The sequence below is a fragment of the Labeo rohita genome, chromosome 8 (assembly GCF_022985175.1).
Source record: "Labeo rohita strain BAU-BD-2019 chromosome 8, IGBB_LRoh.1.0, whole genome shotgun sequence".
NCBI lineage: Eukaryota > Metazoa > Chordata > Actinopteri > Cypriniformes > Cyprinidae > Labeo > Labeo rohita.
Window position 1 is genome coordinate 22033210 of NC_066876.1, and position 14062 is coordinate 22047271.

Sequence of the window (14062 nt, forward strand, 5' to 3'; positions counted from 1 at the left end):
ACAGCATTTACAAACTTGCACTTTTTTAGCTTTGCGTGTACACTTTGTAAACACTGGGTCTGTAGTTCCGCCTACGTTCCGCATTACCTTTCGACGTGATTTAATAGTAACGTTACGTAGCGTCATGAACACGCTTCCCAGAACTTTTTAAATGTTATTTTCCAAAAAAAAAATGACTGATCGTAGATAAGACCCTTCTTCCTCGCCTGGGATCGTTTAGGGCCCTTTGAAGCTGCATTTAAACTACCTTTTGGAAGTTCAAAATCGGGGCACCAATGAAGTCCATTATATGGAGAAAAATCCTAAAATCTTTTCCTCAAAAACCATAATTTCTTCACGACTAAAGACAGAAAGACATGAACATCTTGGATGACAAGGGGGTGAGTAAATCATTTGTAAATTGTTGTTCTGGAAGTGGACTTCTGCTTTAAGATGTCGCAGAGCATTACAGTTATAGTGCCACTCAACGGACATTTCAAATCAGACCTGTGGTGACACATACAAAACCATTCAGTATGTACGTTCATCTGTTCCGAGGGGAAAAAACACCACTTAGGTACCACTTAGCGGACATTTCACATTAAATGTGGCGGTACATATTTTGTGTCTTGTGAAAAAGCTCCCACAGGTATGTTTTTTTTAATCAGATTGTAAATTTCATAGTCACATCAACAGAGATGTTAGCATGTTATTAAGGTCTTTAAGTGATACTCCTGGCTTTTTAAACTGTCATTTTACACTCATCTTTGTACTTTAGGACGCCCACTCATATAAGGAGTAGCAATGTTGCTGAACCTTCCATTTGTTGATAGTTTCTCGTGTTGCGGACTGATGAGCTTTACAGCTTTTAGAGATAGTTTTATAACCCTTTTCAGCTTTATGCTTAATCTTAGGCATTCTGAGGTCTTGTTTGCTTAGGGACGTGGTTCATACCTTGTAAATAGCAAACTTTGTGAGAGTGTTTTCTTTATACGGCAGTTGAGCTATATCTTGTCTCATTGTTTGGACTCAAGGTTAACTGACTTCTGACTCCAATTAGCTTTTCGAGAAGTCATTAGCCTTTTTCCACCTTGCACTGTGACTGCACTGTGTGTTCAGTAAGGGCATTAAAACGCATTGTTATTTAAGTAGACTGTTTGTTTGCTCGTAGTTGCATATAGATCACATCAGTTGTCTAATTTATGCAGAAGTCCATGGTAAATCTAAAGTTTCACATTTGTTTGTCAGTGTTAAATCTCTGGAAATATATGTGAAAGGATACACAGGTCAGAAGGTGTAGGCCGAAGGCTCTCCTTTGCATGATTTATTTATGTTTTGTTAATTAGTGAATATTTAAATTTCGTAGAAGTCATAAAGGTTATTATTAATGTAAAGAGCTGAAGCACATTGCCTACTTTTTTCCTCTATCTTGAGACTTCACTGGGAAATCTAATCCTGTCTAGGGTTGAATATCTCTGATTTAGTTTTTTTTTTTTTCCCCCTGCTTCTTCTCATTTACTTTGACCTTACTTGAATAGTCTGTAATTAAAGCTAAATTTCTCATTGTGCTGCCTGGAGCACCTTCATTATGCATTTAGATGTTTTTTTTTTTTTCTGCCTACTTCCTAAGTAAAATAACAGTTGGTAGTTCAAGTGCTGCTGGCATCCCATTCAACTTAAAAAATAATAATAACAGCCCGAACGTCTAATATAGTAGCAGCATCAGGTATGATATAGAGCTGCTGTTCATAATTTTGAGATCAGTATGACTTGTGATGTTTTTAATGAAGTTTCTTATGCTCATCAAAGCTGCATTTATTTGATCAAAAATACAGAAAAACAGTAATATTGCGAAATGTTGTTACAATATAAATTATGGTTTCTATTTTAACATAATTTAAACTACAATTTATTCCTGTGATGCGAAGCTGAATTTTCATCAGCCATTACTTCAGTCTCATGTGTCACATGATCCTTCAGAAACCATTGTAATATGCTATAATAATGTTTTATTATTAGAATTACCTATGTTGGCTGTGCTGCCAAATATTTTTTTTGGAACCTGTGATACTTTTTTCAGCATTCTTTGATGAATAAAAAGTTAAAGTTATAATTTCTAAAAACATAAGTCTTTATTATCATGTTTTATCAATTTAACACATCCTTATTGAATGAAAAAATGAATTTATTTAAATAATAATAAACAAAAACTTACTGACCTCAAACTTTTGAGTGGTAGTGTGTATTGTTACAAAAAAAAATTAGATTTTAAATAAAGGCTGTTTTTAACTTTTTATTTATCAAAGAATCCTGAAAGAAAATATCACAGGTTCCTATATATATATATATATATATATATATATGTAATAAGCAGATAATAAATCAGCATATTAGAATGATTTATGAAGAATCATGTGACACTAAATTTTGGAGTAACGTGCTGAAAATTCAGCTTTGTTCGCAGGTATAAATTAGATTTTAATGTATACTAAAATAGAAAAGAAATAATATTTCACATTAAATTTTTTTCTGTATTATTTGATCAAATGAATGTAGCCATGATAAGCATAAAAACTTCTTCAAAAACATAAAAAATCTTACTGATTCTAAACTTTTGAACCGCAGTGTAAATAAAATATTTTTTTATGTTTTGTCTTTATGTAAGCATTTCATGGCAAAATAATAATTTAATGTATATTTTGTGGTATTTCATTTTATTTTTTATCCTGTTCTTGGCATGAAATGTTATACAATTATCTCTCTAAATTATATACACAAAGTCTTTTTAATGATAAATAATTAATTATCACTGCCTGGGATCAAATACATCATTCCTTGGTTTGATCATTTAATCACCATTTCAAAACACTATAATGATCTTAAATGCTTTTCAGTTGAATGCCGAGTGGAAACATTTGTCTCTGGTTGTTTTCTAATTGACAAAAGAAGTGTGTTTAATGTGTAGACGTCTGACTTCTGTATCCCTCTATTACTGTTTTCATTGGAGTTTCAATCAATCACAGGCAGCGCCCTGAAACACACACACACACTCCCACCTTCAATCACCCGTTCTGTGGCTGACCTGTGTCTCAGACTTGTAATTACAGCTCTCACCTGTCAGTAATCACAGGTAAAGCCCACTGAATGTTTAGGGCGGTTGATGCTTGTTGTGAAACCCATGGGAGCAAAGCACTTATACGGCAGTTTAGACAATTTACTGCCTCTCAATGCACAGCAATCACAGTTGAGAGATAGAGAACAAGTAAGATAAGGGTCATTGGCCAAGGAGAATTCACCTGCACTAACATTTCAGTTTTTTTGCATAAGTATTGTTTTTGTAGTTTTCTTCTTTTACTCCTCCGCCTATTCTTCCATTTCTGCCTGTTTAACATTCCAGCCTGTCCTTTTCGACCACAGAACATTTCTCATTGCAAGGCACCAATCAATGCATCTTTCTTTGTCGCGCTGTGACGGTCATCATCAGTTCAACTGAATAACGGCAGCGCCGGTCGCTCTGTGTGAAACGAGCAAAACAGCCCAGTTGCAGGTAGAATAAACACGTCTCTAATGGTAAATCTGACACTTTGGCTGTCGTTCTTTGAGCAATGCTTTGCTTTACATCTGTTTCTCATACTGTGATTGGAGAAAGTAAGAAGGTGAAAGCCAGCGGTGATCAGACTTAAGGATCACCTCAATGCATCTGGAGACTTAAAACAAAGCAGACTACAGAATTGAACATTTTATGAACGGGAATTGTTTTAGATTAATATAATCATAAATATAATAAATATATATTTTCTGGAAAGCTCTATGTTTACTTTGACATGAATTTGAGCCAAAATTAACTAAACTAAACTGATTTGGACTGAGCTTGATTCAATTTCTTGGACTCTTCTTCCCAACAGGTGGCAGTGTGACGAATTCCCAGAGTTCTTTGGCTCTTCCTCCATCGCTTTCCCATGTGGTCCAGCCCAGAGATGCCCCTCAGGGTTTTGCAGGAGGAAGTGTCCCTGCTTTAACGGTCCTTCAGCTTAACGGTATAGCACATCATCTCTCTAAAGCACCAAAGCTTGACTTCATATCCCCAGAACTCAAGAGCTCTGCAGTTCTGGAGCTCTGGAGAATTTCTAAAAGTACATCATGTGGGATTTGCTGATAATTCCAGAAGAGAGTTTGGCAGAGAATTCTCTTATCATTGTTGTAGTGGCCATTTTTATTTATCTCCTCTCTCACTCTCTTTTATTATCGCTTCATTCTTATGACAGGGTTGCTAAGATTAGTCTTTTTAATTCTGATCAACAGAGGATCACAGTATTATGACATATAGAAATGTATGCAAAAGTCTTCTCGGAAGACAATATTAGCCTTTTTATTACCTTGTTGTGTAAGAAATTAATCTTTAGGCCTTAAAACATGATGCTGCGTGATGTTGTTTTACATACTTAATGTGTGATCTTGCACTACTGTGGTGGGAAAAAAACCCTGATAGATCTTCAAATATCCTGCCATTACACTGAATATATTTTTTACTAAATTTAACTATCCTGCTCCACGAGATTTGTCAAAACTCTTTTTCTGCCATGACAGTAGTAAATCTGACATTACACGATACCTGTTTTAGCATCCTTTGCAGCAGTGCTGAGAATGCACCATGTATTTGCATTGTATTATGAATCGCATTCTGGCACTTTTTAAAACGCAGCGATGTGTGAAATCAAACTTGCATAGCTTGAAGCATTTGCATACAATTAGTTAGCAGTGATTCTACACTGTTGGGTCTTGACCCAAAAAACTGATCTTTTTTGGATAAACTATATAATCATACATATAGTATACTGTAAAGAAATGTGTAGTATATATTTGTGTGTGTGTGTGTGTGTGTGTGTACTTGTTTTTGGTACATTGTGGGGACCAAATGTCCCCACAAGGATAGTAAAACCTGAAATTTTTGACATTGTGGGGACTGGCTTGAGGCCCAAAAGTTGGGTACAAAAGCTTATAAATCATACAGAATGAGTTTTTTTGAGAAAGTAAAAATGCAGAAAGTTTTCTGTAAGGGTTAGGTTTAGGGGTAGGGGTAGGGTTAGGGTAAGGGGATAGAAAATACAGTGTGGACACTATAAAAACCATTGCACCTATGGAGAGTCCCCACAAGGATAATAAACCAGACATGTGTGTGTGTGTGTGTGTGTGTGTGTAGATAGATAGATAGATAGATAGATAGATAGATTTTTTATACAATTTTTAGATAAATTTATTTATATAAACTTATTTCATTAATTGCAAATTATATAATTATATAAATTTAAAAGAAGTTGTATAACTTTTATAACAATTATATATAATATAAATAAATAGTATGTATTTGTTTGTGTGTATAGTATTTTTTATATAAAAATAGATAAATTGATTTATCAATTTATTTCATTAATTGCAATTTTTTATAATTATAGAATTTTAGAAAATATAACTTTTATAAAATGTACATATATATTATAAATAAATATATAATATTTATGTGTTTGTGTATATAGAATTTTAATAGTACTTTTTGACAAATAAATATTTTAAGTTATATATGTATATATATATATATACACACACACACACACACACACATTTTAATTTATTTCATTAACTGCAACTTTGTGTGTGTGTATGTGTATACATAGTATTTTAATATTTATCTAATTATACAATTTTTAAGAACAGTTGTATAACTTTTATAACAATTATATACAATATAGTAGTTTAAATATGAACTTTTTAAATAAATATTTTTTATTGCAGCTTTATGTAATGATACATTTTTTAGGAATTAAACAAATAGTTGTATAACTTTTATAACGATTATATTTATTGTGTGTGTGTGTGTGTGTGTGTTTACATAAATACATTTATTAATTTATTTCATTTCATTATTTCATTCACTGCAACTTTGTGTGTGGATATATAGTATTTTAATATTTAAATGTTTGGATAAATAAATAAATAAAAGCGTGTGTGTATGTGTATGTATACTTTATATATATATATATATATATATATATTTTTTTTTTTTTTTTTTTAATATTAACAGTTTTAGACAAATATATTTATTAATTTCATTAATTGCAACTTTATATAATTATACGATCTTTAAAAATGCTATATAACTTTTATAACATTTATATATAATATAAATATATAATATGTGACCCTGGACCACAAAATCAGTCATAATGGTCAATTTTCTGAAATTGAGCTTTATACATCATCAGCTTTCCATTGATGTATAGTTTGTTAGGATAGGACAATATTTGGCTGAGATACAACTGTTTGAATATATGGAATCTGAGGGTGCAAAAAAATCTAAATATTGAGAAAATCACCTTTAAAGTTGTCCAAATGAAGCTCTTACTAATGCATATTACTGATCAAAAATTAAGTTTTGATATATTTACATTAAGAATTTTACAAAATATCTTCATGAAACATGATCTTTACTTTATTTCTTAATGATTTTCGGCATAAAAGAAAAATCAATAATTTTGACCCATGCAATGTATTTTTGGTTATTGCTACAAATATACCCCCGCGACTTAAGACTGGTTTTGTGGTCCAGGGTCACATATTTGTTTATATAAAATGTATTAATAAGAAGTTTGATTGTAAGGACAGTGTTCATTTAATGTCACACATAAATCTGCATTCTGAAGCAAAGCCTGTTGAATGTAGAGCATGTTTCAGGCTGTAGTGCTTCTGCTTGAAATGTGTGTGAGTGTATGTGTAACATTATCCATTCTGGTTTATCTGTACACTGAAGAGCAGGCAGCTTGCGAGCGTGGCAGACATCAGTGCTACATAATGTCACGTCCTGCAAAGATAGCTGAGACGCAGCCAGTGAAAAATAACACAGTGGCTTCCACATGTCTTTGGGCCATGAGTGGGCAGTTACAGGAGGGGTGTATGTATGTCAGCCTGATGAGATGGAGATAAAGAAAGTGCTTCAACATACTCTTATTCATCACAGAGAGCCCCTATTGTCTCTAATGCAATGTAGATCTTCCTCCCTCTCTCTCTCTCTCTCTCTCTCTGTAGAAAGGACTACAGTGGGAATTTAGGTTTAGGAAAAACATTGGCAAGCTCTTTTTGATCCTGCGTCTTTTGATCCTCTGTCGTTCTGTCTTCATTGGCGTTAAATCACAGGATTATGTTAGTTGTGATGTTGAATCGCATTGAAGCGTGAATCTCAGAGCAGGTATATTTGAAAGCGGGCTCATTGGGTGGGAGGGATAACTGGAAAAGACGAAGATAGATTTGAGGCCAAATGGAGGTTGAAAAGTGGCCCCCGAGGAAGTGAGGAAAGAGAGCATGTGTGTCTCGTAGGGGCGAAAGATGTTGTTTATGCGCTTGTATATGTGTGTGTTGCAGCAAGCAATGCCAGACGAGCCCGCCGATTGCCAGAAATCGACAGCGAGCTGGCCAGACTGCTTCAAAGCACCATGAGGGAAGTAGGCGGAGCCGCACTGCATCAGCAGGCCGAAGCGAAAGAAGTACGCCAGAGGAAGATTGACAGAATGGCAGCTGTCCGTCAACATGAGGAGCACAAGGCCACGCCCCCTTTTCAGGACAGCTCAAACGTCACGGTGAGAAAGAAGGACAGATTTCAAGTGAGCACGATCGAAAAGCTGTCCGTCTCAGCGTGAGCTGATTGACGTTCTCTACCGCTGTGCTCCGTGTGATCCTGACAAGTCGATAGTGAAGTGATAGTTCAGACAAAAATCGATTATTTATTCACTCTCATGTCATTTCAAACCCATTTGGCTTTCTTCTTTCATGAACGAAGGTTCAAATTGGAAATCTCTTGAACGTGCCAGGAGGAACTAGGGCAGGTATTTCAGTTTTTACTTTCATGAGTTCCTCTCACAAAGCTATCATGTAACTTCAGATGGCTTGAAATATAGCACACGGATCATATGAGACACTTTTGTGATATTTTACTGTGCTTTTTGTATTTTTTAAGCTTGCAGTTCTTATTCACTTTCATTATCTGGGTAAAATTAAACTTTTATGAAAGAAAGTCGGTCATATGTGGTGTTGTCACTATACCAAAATTTTGACTTTGATTATAAGTGACTAAAATATCACGATACTACTACTGAACCGATACTATGACAAAAAAATGGTGAGCAACTACTGGGCCTACAGGTATGTAGAGATTTTTGCTATATTTTAAAGGGGTCGGATGCTAAGTTCACTTTTACATGTTGTTTGAACATTAATGTGTGTTGGCAGTGTATGTGCGAATCTACCCTATAATGATAAAAATCCATGCAGTGGTTTTTAATTAATCTGTAAAAATATTCCCTTTTTCAAATCGAGCCATTCTCAGATGCCTGTCGTTGTGGCGTCACACCCACAGAGGCCGCTCCCACGATAGTTGATTGACATGACAAAATACACATTTTTTGTTGGGGGTCCCCTGGTAAATTCGCATTCCAGGGGCTAAATATGATGTTATTTACTACAGTTTACTACAGTTCAGTTAGTGGATCAGGCGGCTCTGGCTGGTGTGACTGTGTGGGGGCGGGGCTAATTTGCATATTCATAGATGTCTGTATAGTAAATGAGGCAAGGGGGGTACAGTTACAGTCAAGCTGTTTCAAGACATGAGAAAAAATTTTTCACAAGAAAAAACATTTAAATATGTCATTTTGATGATCAAAGATCAGTTTTAGGGTATACAAAATTTGACTGCGAGGACTTTAAGTTAGCTAAAATGATAAAGTCAAGTCTTATTTCATGACAGTAATTTTATCTCACAATAACAATTTATATCATGATATTGTCATTTTTTGTTATTTTATCTTTGTTATTAATAATTAGAACCTAGATGCAAGTAACAAACTAAAGGACAACTACAATAAAACAAAGACACAAATGAAATAAATGCATTTTTATTTTTCTAGACATTAATTTACTGGTTAAAAGCATGTCTAATTACTTGAAATCATGAAACTTGCACAATTTAACAGTAATTTATTAAAAGTTGTTTTTAAGGCCCTATGAAATGTTTTATTATTCTCCTCAAATTCAATTTTGTTTTTGTGAATCTGTGTTTTCCATTAATTTTCTGCATTCCATTTTAATCGTTTCATTACATTTTAATAATCAAAAGCATGTCTATTTTTTTTTTATAAAGGAAAATTAGATTTGATAAAGAGTTCATTTATTATACGCTATATCTAGGTATATATAGGTATATCGTGCAACACTAGTCATATGGGTTTCGAAGTACAGTAAAAATGATGAAAATTTAACTTTTTGGGTGGTCTATTGTGTTCCTTTCAAAGCATGAGCTTCATTTTAGCTCTAAAGTGGATATAGCTAAAACTGAGCTGCATTATTCACCAGTTCCTCCCACTCTGTGAGAATGATGAAATCAAACCTAAATTCTCTCTTTCTTTCACTCGGCTGCCTGGCACGGTCTTGCCTAGCTTCAGGCACATCAGTTTTATTACTTTCTGATGCAGTTTCAACATGTGAATTTCTTTGGATACTTTCTTTCAGAGGCATCGGGCAGAGCGTGTGCAGCATTCACGTGACCTGCGTGTGATTGAGGCCTATCGTGAGCGCTGTAAAACACAGGAGATCACCAACATGCTCTCTCAGGCCATCACTACCAAACACACTCTCTATGCCACGCTCGGAACGGCAGAGTTCTTCGAATTCGTGCTCAAGAATCCATTCAACGTTCCTCAGACAGTCACCATTGAATGTGATGACCCAGAGCTCAGGTGAGATATATCATGTCTTTGAGTGCAATGCATCAGAGGTTGTCAAACTTTTCAAGTACTACTTTTGATCAAATATGAACATTGACATAACACCTTGACACACTGACATCTCTCTTCTCACAAGCCTAAAGGCAATGTGAGCCACATAATGTCATATTTTGATTATCATCAGTATTCCTACATGTGCTGTAAGAACATTGACTGGCTTTTTTTTTTTTAGACCTGTTAGAGCAACAATCTGGCAGAACTTTACTTTCAGACTGGTTCCATTATCAATGTAGTGCTCAAATCCAGATATTGTGCTAAATCCAGTGTCAAAAACAGGTCACTCTTAAAGTTCACCTTAAGGGAAATGAGCATCTAGATGCTGCTTGAAAACAGTAATATCTTGCCTTGTTTTCCAGTTGCTTTTTTTGTGTTGAAATAAAATAGTGCTGTGCACACATCACCATACCATGCAGCTTAAATGGATGCTTCACACAAAATTGGTAATTCTTATTAAATTATAATTTACACTCTGCCTTATGTCTTTCCAAATCTGCATGCTCGTTCTTTTTTATTTGGAACATAGAAGAAGGTATTTTGACTAATATTTTTTGTCCATTCAATGAAAGTCAATGGAATACAAAATAACACTGGCCATAAAAATTAATTGTGTACATAAAAGAAATAAATAATGGAAAAATTAATAATCACATAACCAAAAAAAAAAATAAATAAATAAATAACAATAATTATGCATTTTTTCCAGATTTTAATTTTTAAACATTACGGGAACGTTGCTTTTAAATATTCTCTGAGCATTTGTTTATTTTTTGTTTTGTTTTGGTTTGCTTTGGTTTGATTATGCAGTCTTTCCCGTTTTTAACCGTTATGAAACGTTGGTTTTGATTTGATTTGGTTTCATTATGCGATCTTTCCAGTTTTTCATTTTTAAACAGTATGAAACATTGGTTTTAAATATTCTCTGAACGTTTGTGTTTTGTTTTGTTTTTTGTTAATTGTATAAACTAAATAAATAATGGAAACAAATTTGATGATCGTGTAACCAGAAAAATAAAATAATAATAATAATAATTATGCAGTCTTTCAAGATTTAAATTTTTAAACATCAATTAATTAATTATGAGAATGTTGCTTTTAAATATTCTCTGAGCATTTTTTTTTTTGTTTTGTTTTGTTTTTAGGTTTTTTTTTTTTTTTTTTTTTTTTTTTTTTTTTTTTTGCAATCGTTCTATTTATTAATTTTTAAACGTTATGAAACGTTGGTTTTAAATATTCTCTGAGCATTTGTGTTTTGTTTTGTTTTTTTTTGGTTTGGTTTGTGCAATCTTTCCAGTTTGTAATTTTTAAACATCATAAAACGTCGGTTTTAAATATTCTCTGAGCATTTGTGTGTTTTGTTGTGTTTTGTATTGTTTTGTTTTTTTATTTGATTATGTTTTGTACATATTTTTGATTATGTGCATATTTTAATTTTTAAACAATATGGGAACATTGCTTTTAAATATCTCTGAGCATCTGAGCTTTTGTTTTGTTTTTTGTTAGGTTTGGTGTTGTTTGGCTTGGTATGGTTATGCAATCTTTCCAGTTTTTTCATTATTATACATTATTGGAATGTTGCTTTTAAATTAAAATTCTCTGAGCATTTGTTTTGTTTTGATTATGCAATCTTTCCAGGTTTTTTTTTTTTTTTTTTTTAATTATGGAAACATTGCTTTTAAATATTCTCTGAGCTTTTGTATTGTTTTGTTTTGTTTATGGGATCTTTCTAGATTTTCATTTTTAAACATTATGGAAATGTTGCTTTTACATATTGTCTGAGCATTAAGTAGTAACATAAAAAAGTTGAATGCCGAACTGAAATGTTTGGCCTTTTGTCTCTTACTTGTTAATACACTAATAATACAGTTAATACAGTTGGTAATTTCTATCAGAACAACACTGTTATGAAGAATCCTGTGAGAGTGATGTAATTTCTCAGATAGACACTATAGTATGCTTTAATACATTCCCAGTACAGTATGCAAATGCCCTAAGAAAACCGCCTTAATGTTAATATATACATACAGTAGTAAGCCTATACTTTAATCATGCTCAGCAGGCACTGTGTCCATTCAAAGATCAAATAAAGCCTTTGCCTCTAGCATTACAGCCCTGTAAAAAAATATGCGTAGATCAATGTTTCGTTCACGTGTGAACAGCCTTGTCTGAAATGAACATCTGAATGAATGAGTTTTCCTCAGCGGGGCGTTAGCGAGGCCAAGAGCTTCCCAGGGGGTAGGAAAATAACACTGAATAAATAATCAATTCCCCCCATTCAAGCTTTTTTTAATTGCAGCGTGATGTAAAATATCTTCCCCCCGTCCAGGTTTCCTGCGTGAAGCTCTAGATGCACAATCCAGGGTTATACCACACAAAATATTAGTTTTCTGCAGGCCACAGACTGAGTCTGCATACTTCATCATGATGAACACAAGCCAAGAAAGTGAGAGAGAGAGAAGTTAGGAGGACGAGGTGGAATAAATTACAGCATTAACACCCCTGCATCTCTCAGCGTTTAATTAGGAAAGACATTAGTAGCCTAAACTCCACGCACACACACCGTGCTTTAGGACAAGATAAATATTCTCCGCCGCCTCTCTCTGTAAAGTATGTTTGCCTGGCAAACGTCTTGCCAACTTGCATTGTGTTGTGGCATAAAACCGAAGCACTTTGTGATGTGTCATGGAGGTAACTGCTCGCCCAGGAGCGATGTGTTTGTCTGTGCGTGAACCCTGTGAGTCAGTCCAAAGCACTCTTGTATGCACAGAGCTCTGCCAGGGAAACAAATACCTGAGATCTGGAGTTTGCATTTGTATGTTTGTGTTGAATTGATGCGCTCTCTTCCATTGCAAAGGATATGTCAGGCCTGTGTTTGTATTGCTGATGTATGCCACAAAGCCAACCTTATAAAGTCACCTCTCTCTTTCACTTTTACGGAAGAGATTGTTTCTCACCTGTACTTGCACATTATATATGGACAAGCTGAACCAACGGAGCGGCAGGTTAGTGAATACGCCAGATTTCAGCTGAGCTGCTCCATTCTTTCTGGCTAATACATTTTATCCTCACAGGTCAGGTCTCACAGCTCATAATTTGTTTTCAGTCCTCTGAAGCAGTTTTTTAGTTATATTTCAGTTGAATTTTATTATCCGCTCTTTTTATCTCTCTTGAAGATTGAGGGTACTTGGTGTGATTGTGCTGCATTGTCAAGGCATCAATAAAAATTGGATTTTGTAGACTATACATTCAAATGTTTTCTTTTTTATTGAAGAAATAAGTACTTTTATTCATCAAGGATGCATTAAATTGTTCTAAAGTGACAGTAAAGACTTTTATATTGTTACAAAAGATTTCTGTTTTTTAATGCTTCCATTCCCCGGTGAAAAAACCAACGTATTCTGGTAGGTATGTTTTGATGCTGGGATGCTGGTTAGGTATGTTTTAATGCTGGTTTAAGCTGGTCCATTGCTGGTTTCTGCTGGTTCTTAGCTGGTTTATGCTGGTCCTTCACCAACAACATGACCAGCTAAGGACCAGCATAAACCAGCAAAGGACCGCCTTAAACCAGCATCAAAACATACCTACCAGCATATGCTGTTTTTTTCACCATGGTTCGTGAGCAAAAGAGATCTTAATTCAAAAATATAAAAAAATTTACCAACTGCTAAACTTTTAAGCAGTTGTATGCAGTTTAATTTTGATCATTTTTACATGCATGACATAATTTGGCATGTTGGTTCATAAACAATTGAAGTCAAAAGTTTACATACACCTTCCAGGATCTCCAAAATGTTAATTATTTTACCAAAATAAGAGGGATCATAAAAAAAGCATGTTATTTTTTTTTATTTAGTACTGATCTGAATAAGATTTTTCACATAAAAGACGTTTACATATACAGTAGTCAACATTTAAAGTGGATCAAAACCTTTCATCAAAGTTGTCCTAAAACCAAAACAATACCCATTCTTGTCTTAGGACAACTTTGATTAACTTTTTTTGATCCACTTCAGATGTTGTCTACTGTAGTCCACAAGAGAAAATAACAGTTTAATTTATAAAAATGATCCTGTTCAAAAGTTTACATTATCAAAGTTTACTTGATTCGTAATACTGTGTTGTTGTTGTTGTTGTTTTTGTTTGTTTTTTTAATGATAGTTGTTCATGAGTCCCTTGTTTGTCTTGAACAGTGAAACTGCCCACTGTTCTTCAGAAAAAATACTTCAGGTCCCACAGATTTCTTTCCAACAATGACTGTA

The 14062-nt window shown here is 34.0% G+C and overlaps 1 protein-coding gene across 3 annotated transcripts in view; it reads left to right on the forward strand.

The window, feature by feature from the left end:
• The window catches only part of LOC127169804 (nephrocystin-4), a 229647-nt gene that overhangs the window by 194188 nt on the left and 21397 nt on the right, over positions 1-14062 (forward strand). For all 3 annotated transcript variants that reach the window (XM_051117429.1, XM_051117427.1, XM_051117428.1), the window contains 3 exons: positions 3885-4016; positions 7393-7607; positions 9532-9758. In XM_051117429.1, the coding sequence (XP_050973386.1) occupies positions 3885-4016; positions 7393-7607; positions 9532-9758 (574 nt within the window). The remainder of the gene's footprint in view (positions 1-3884; positions 4017-7392; positions 7608-9531; positions 9759-14062) is intronic.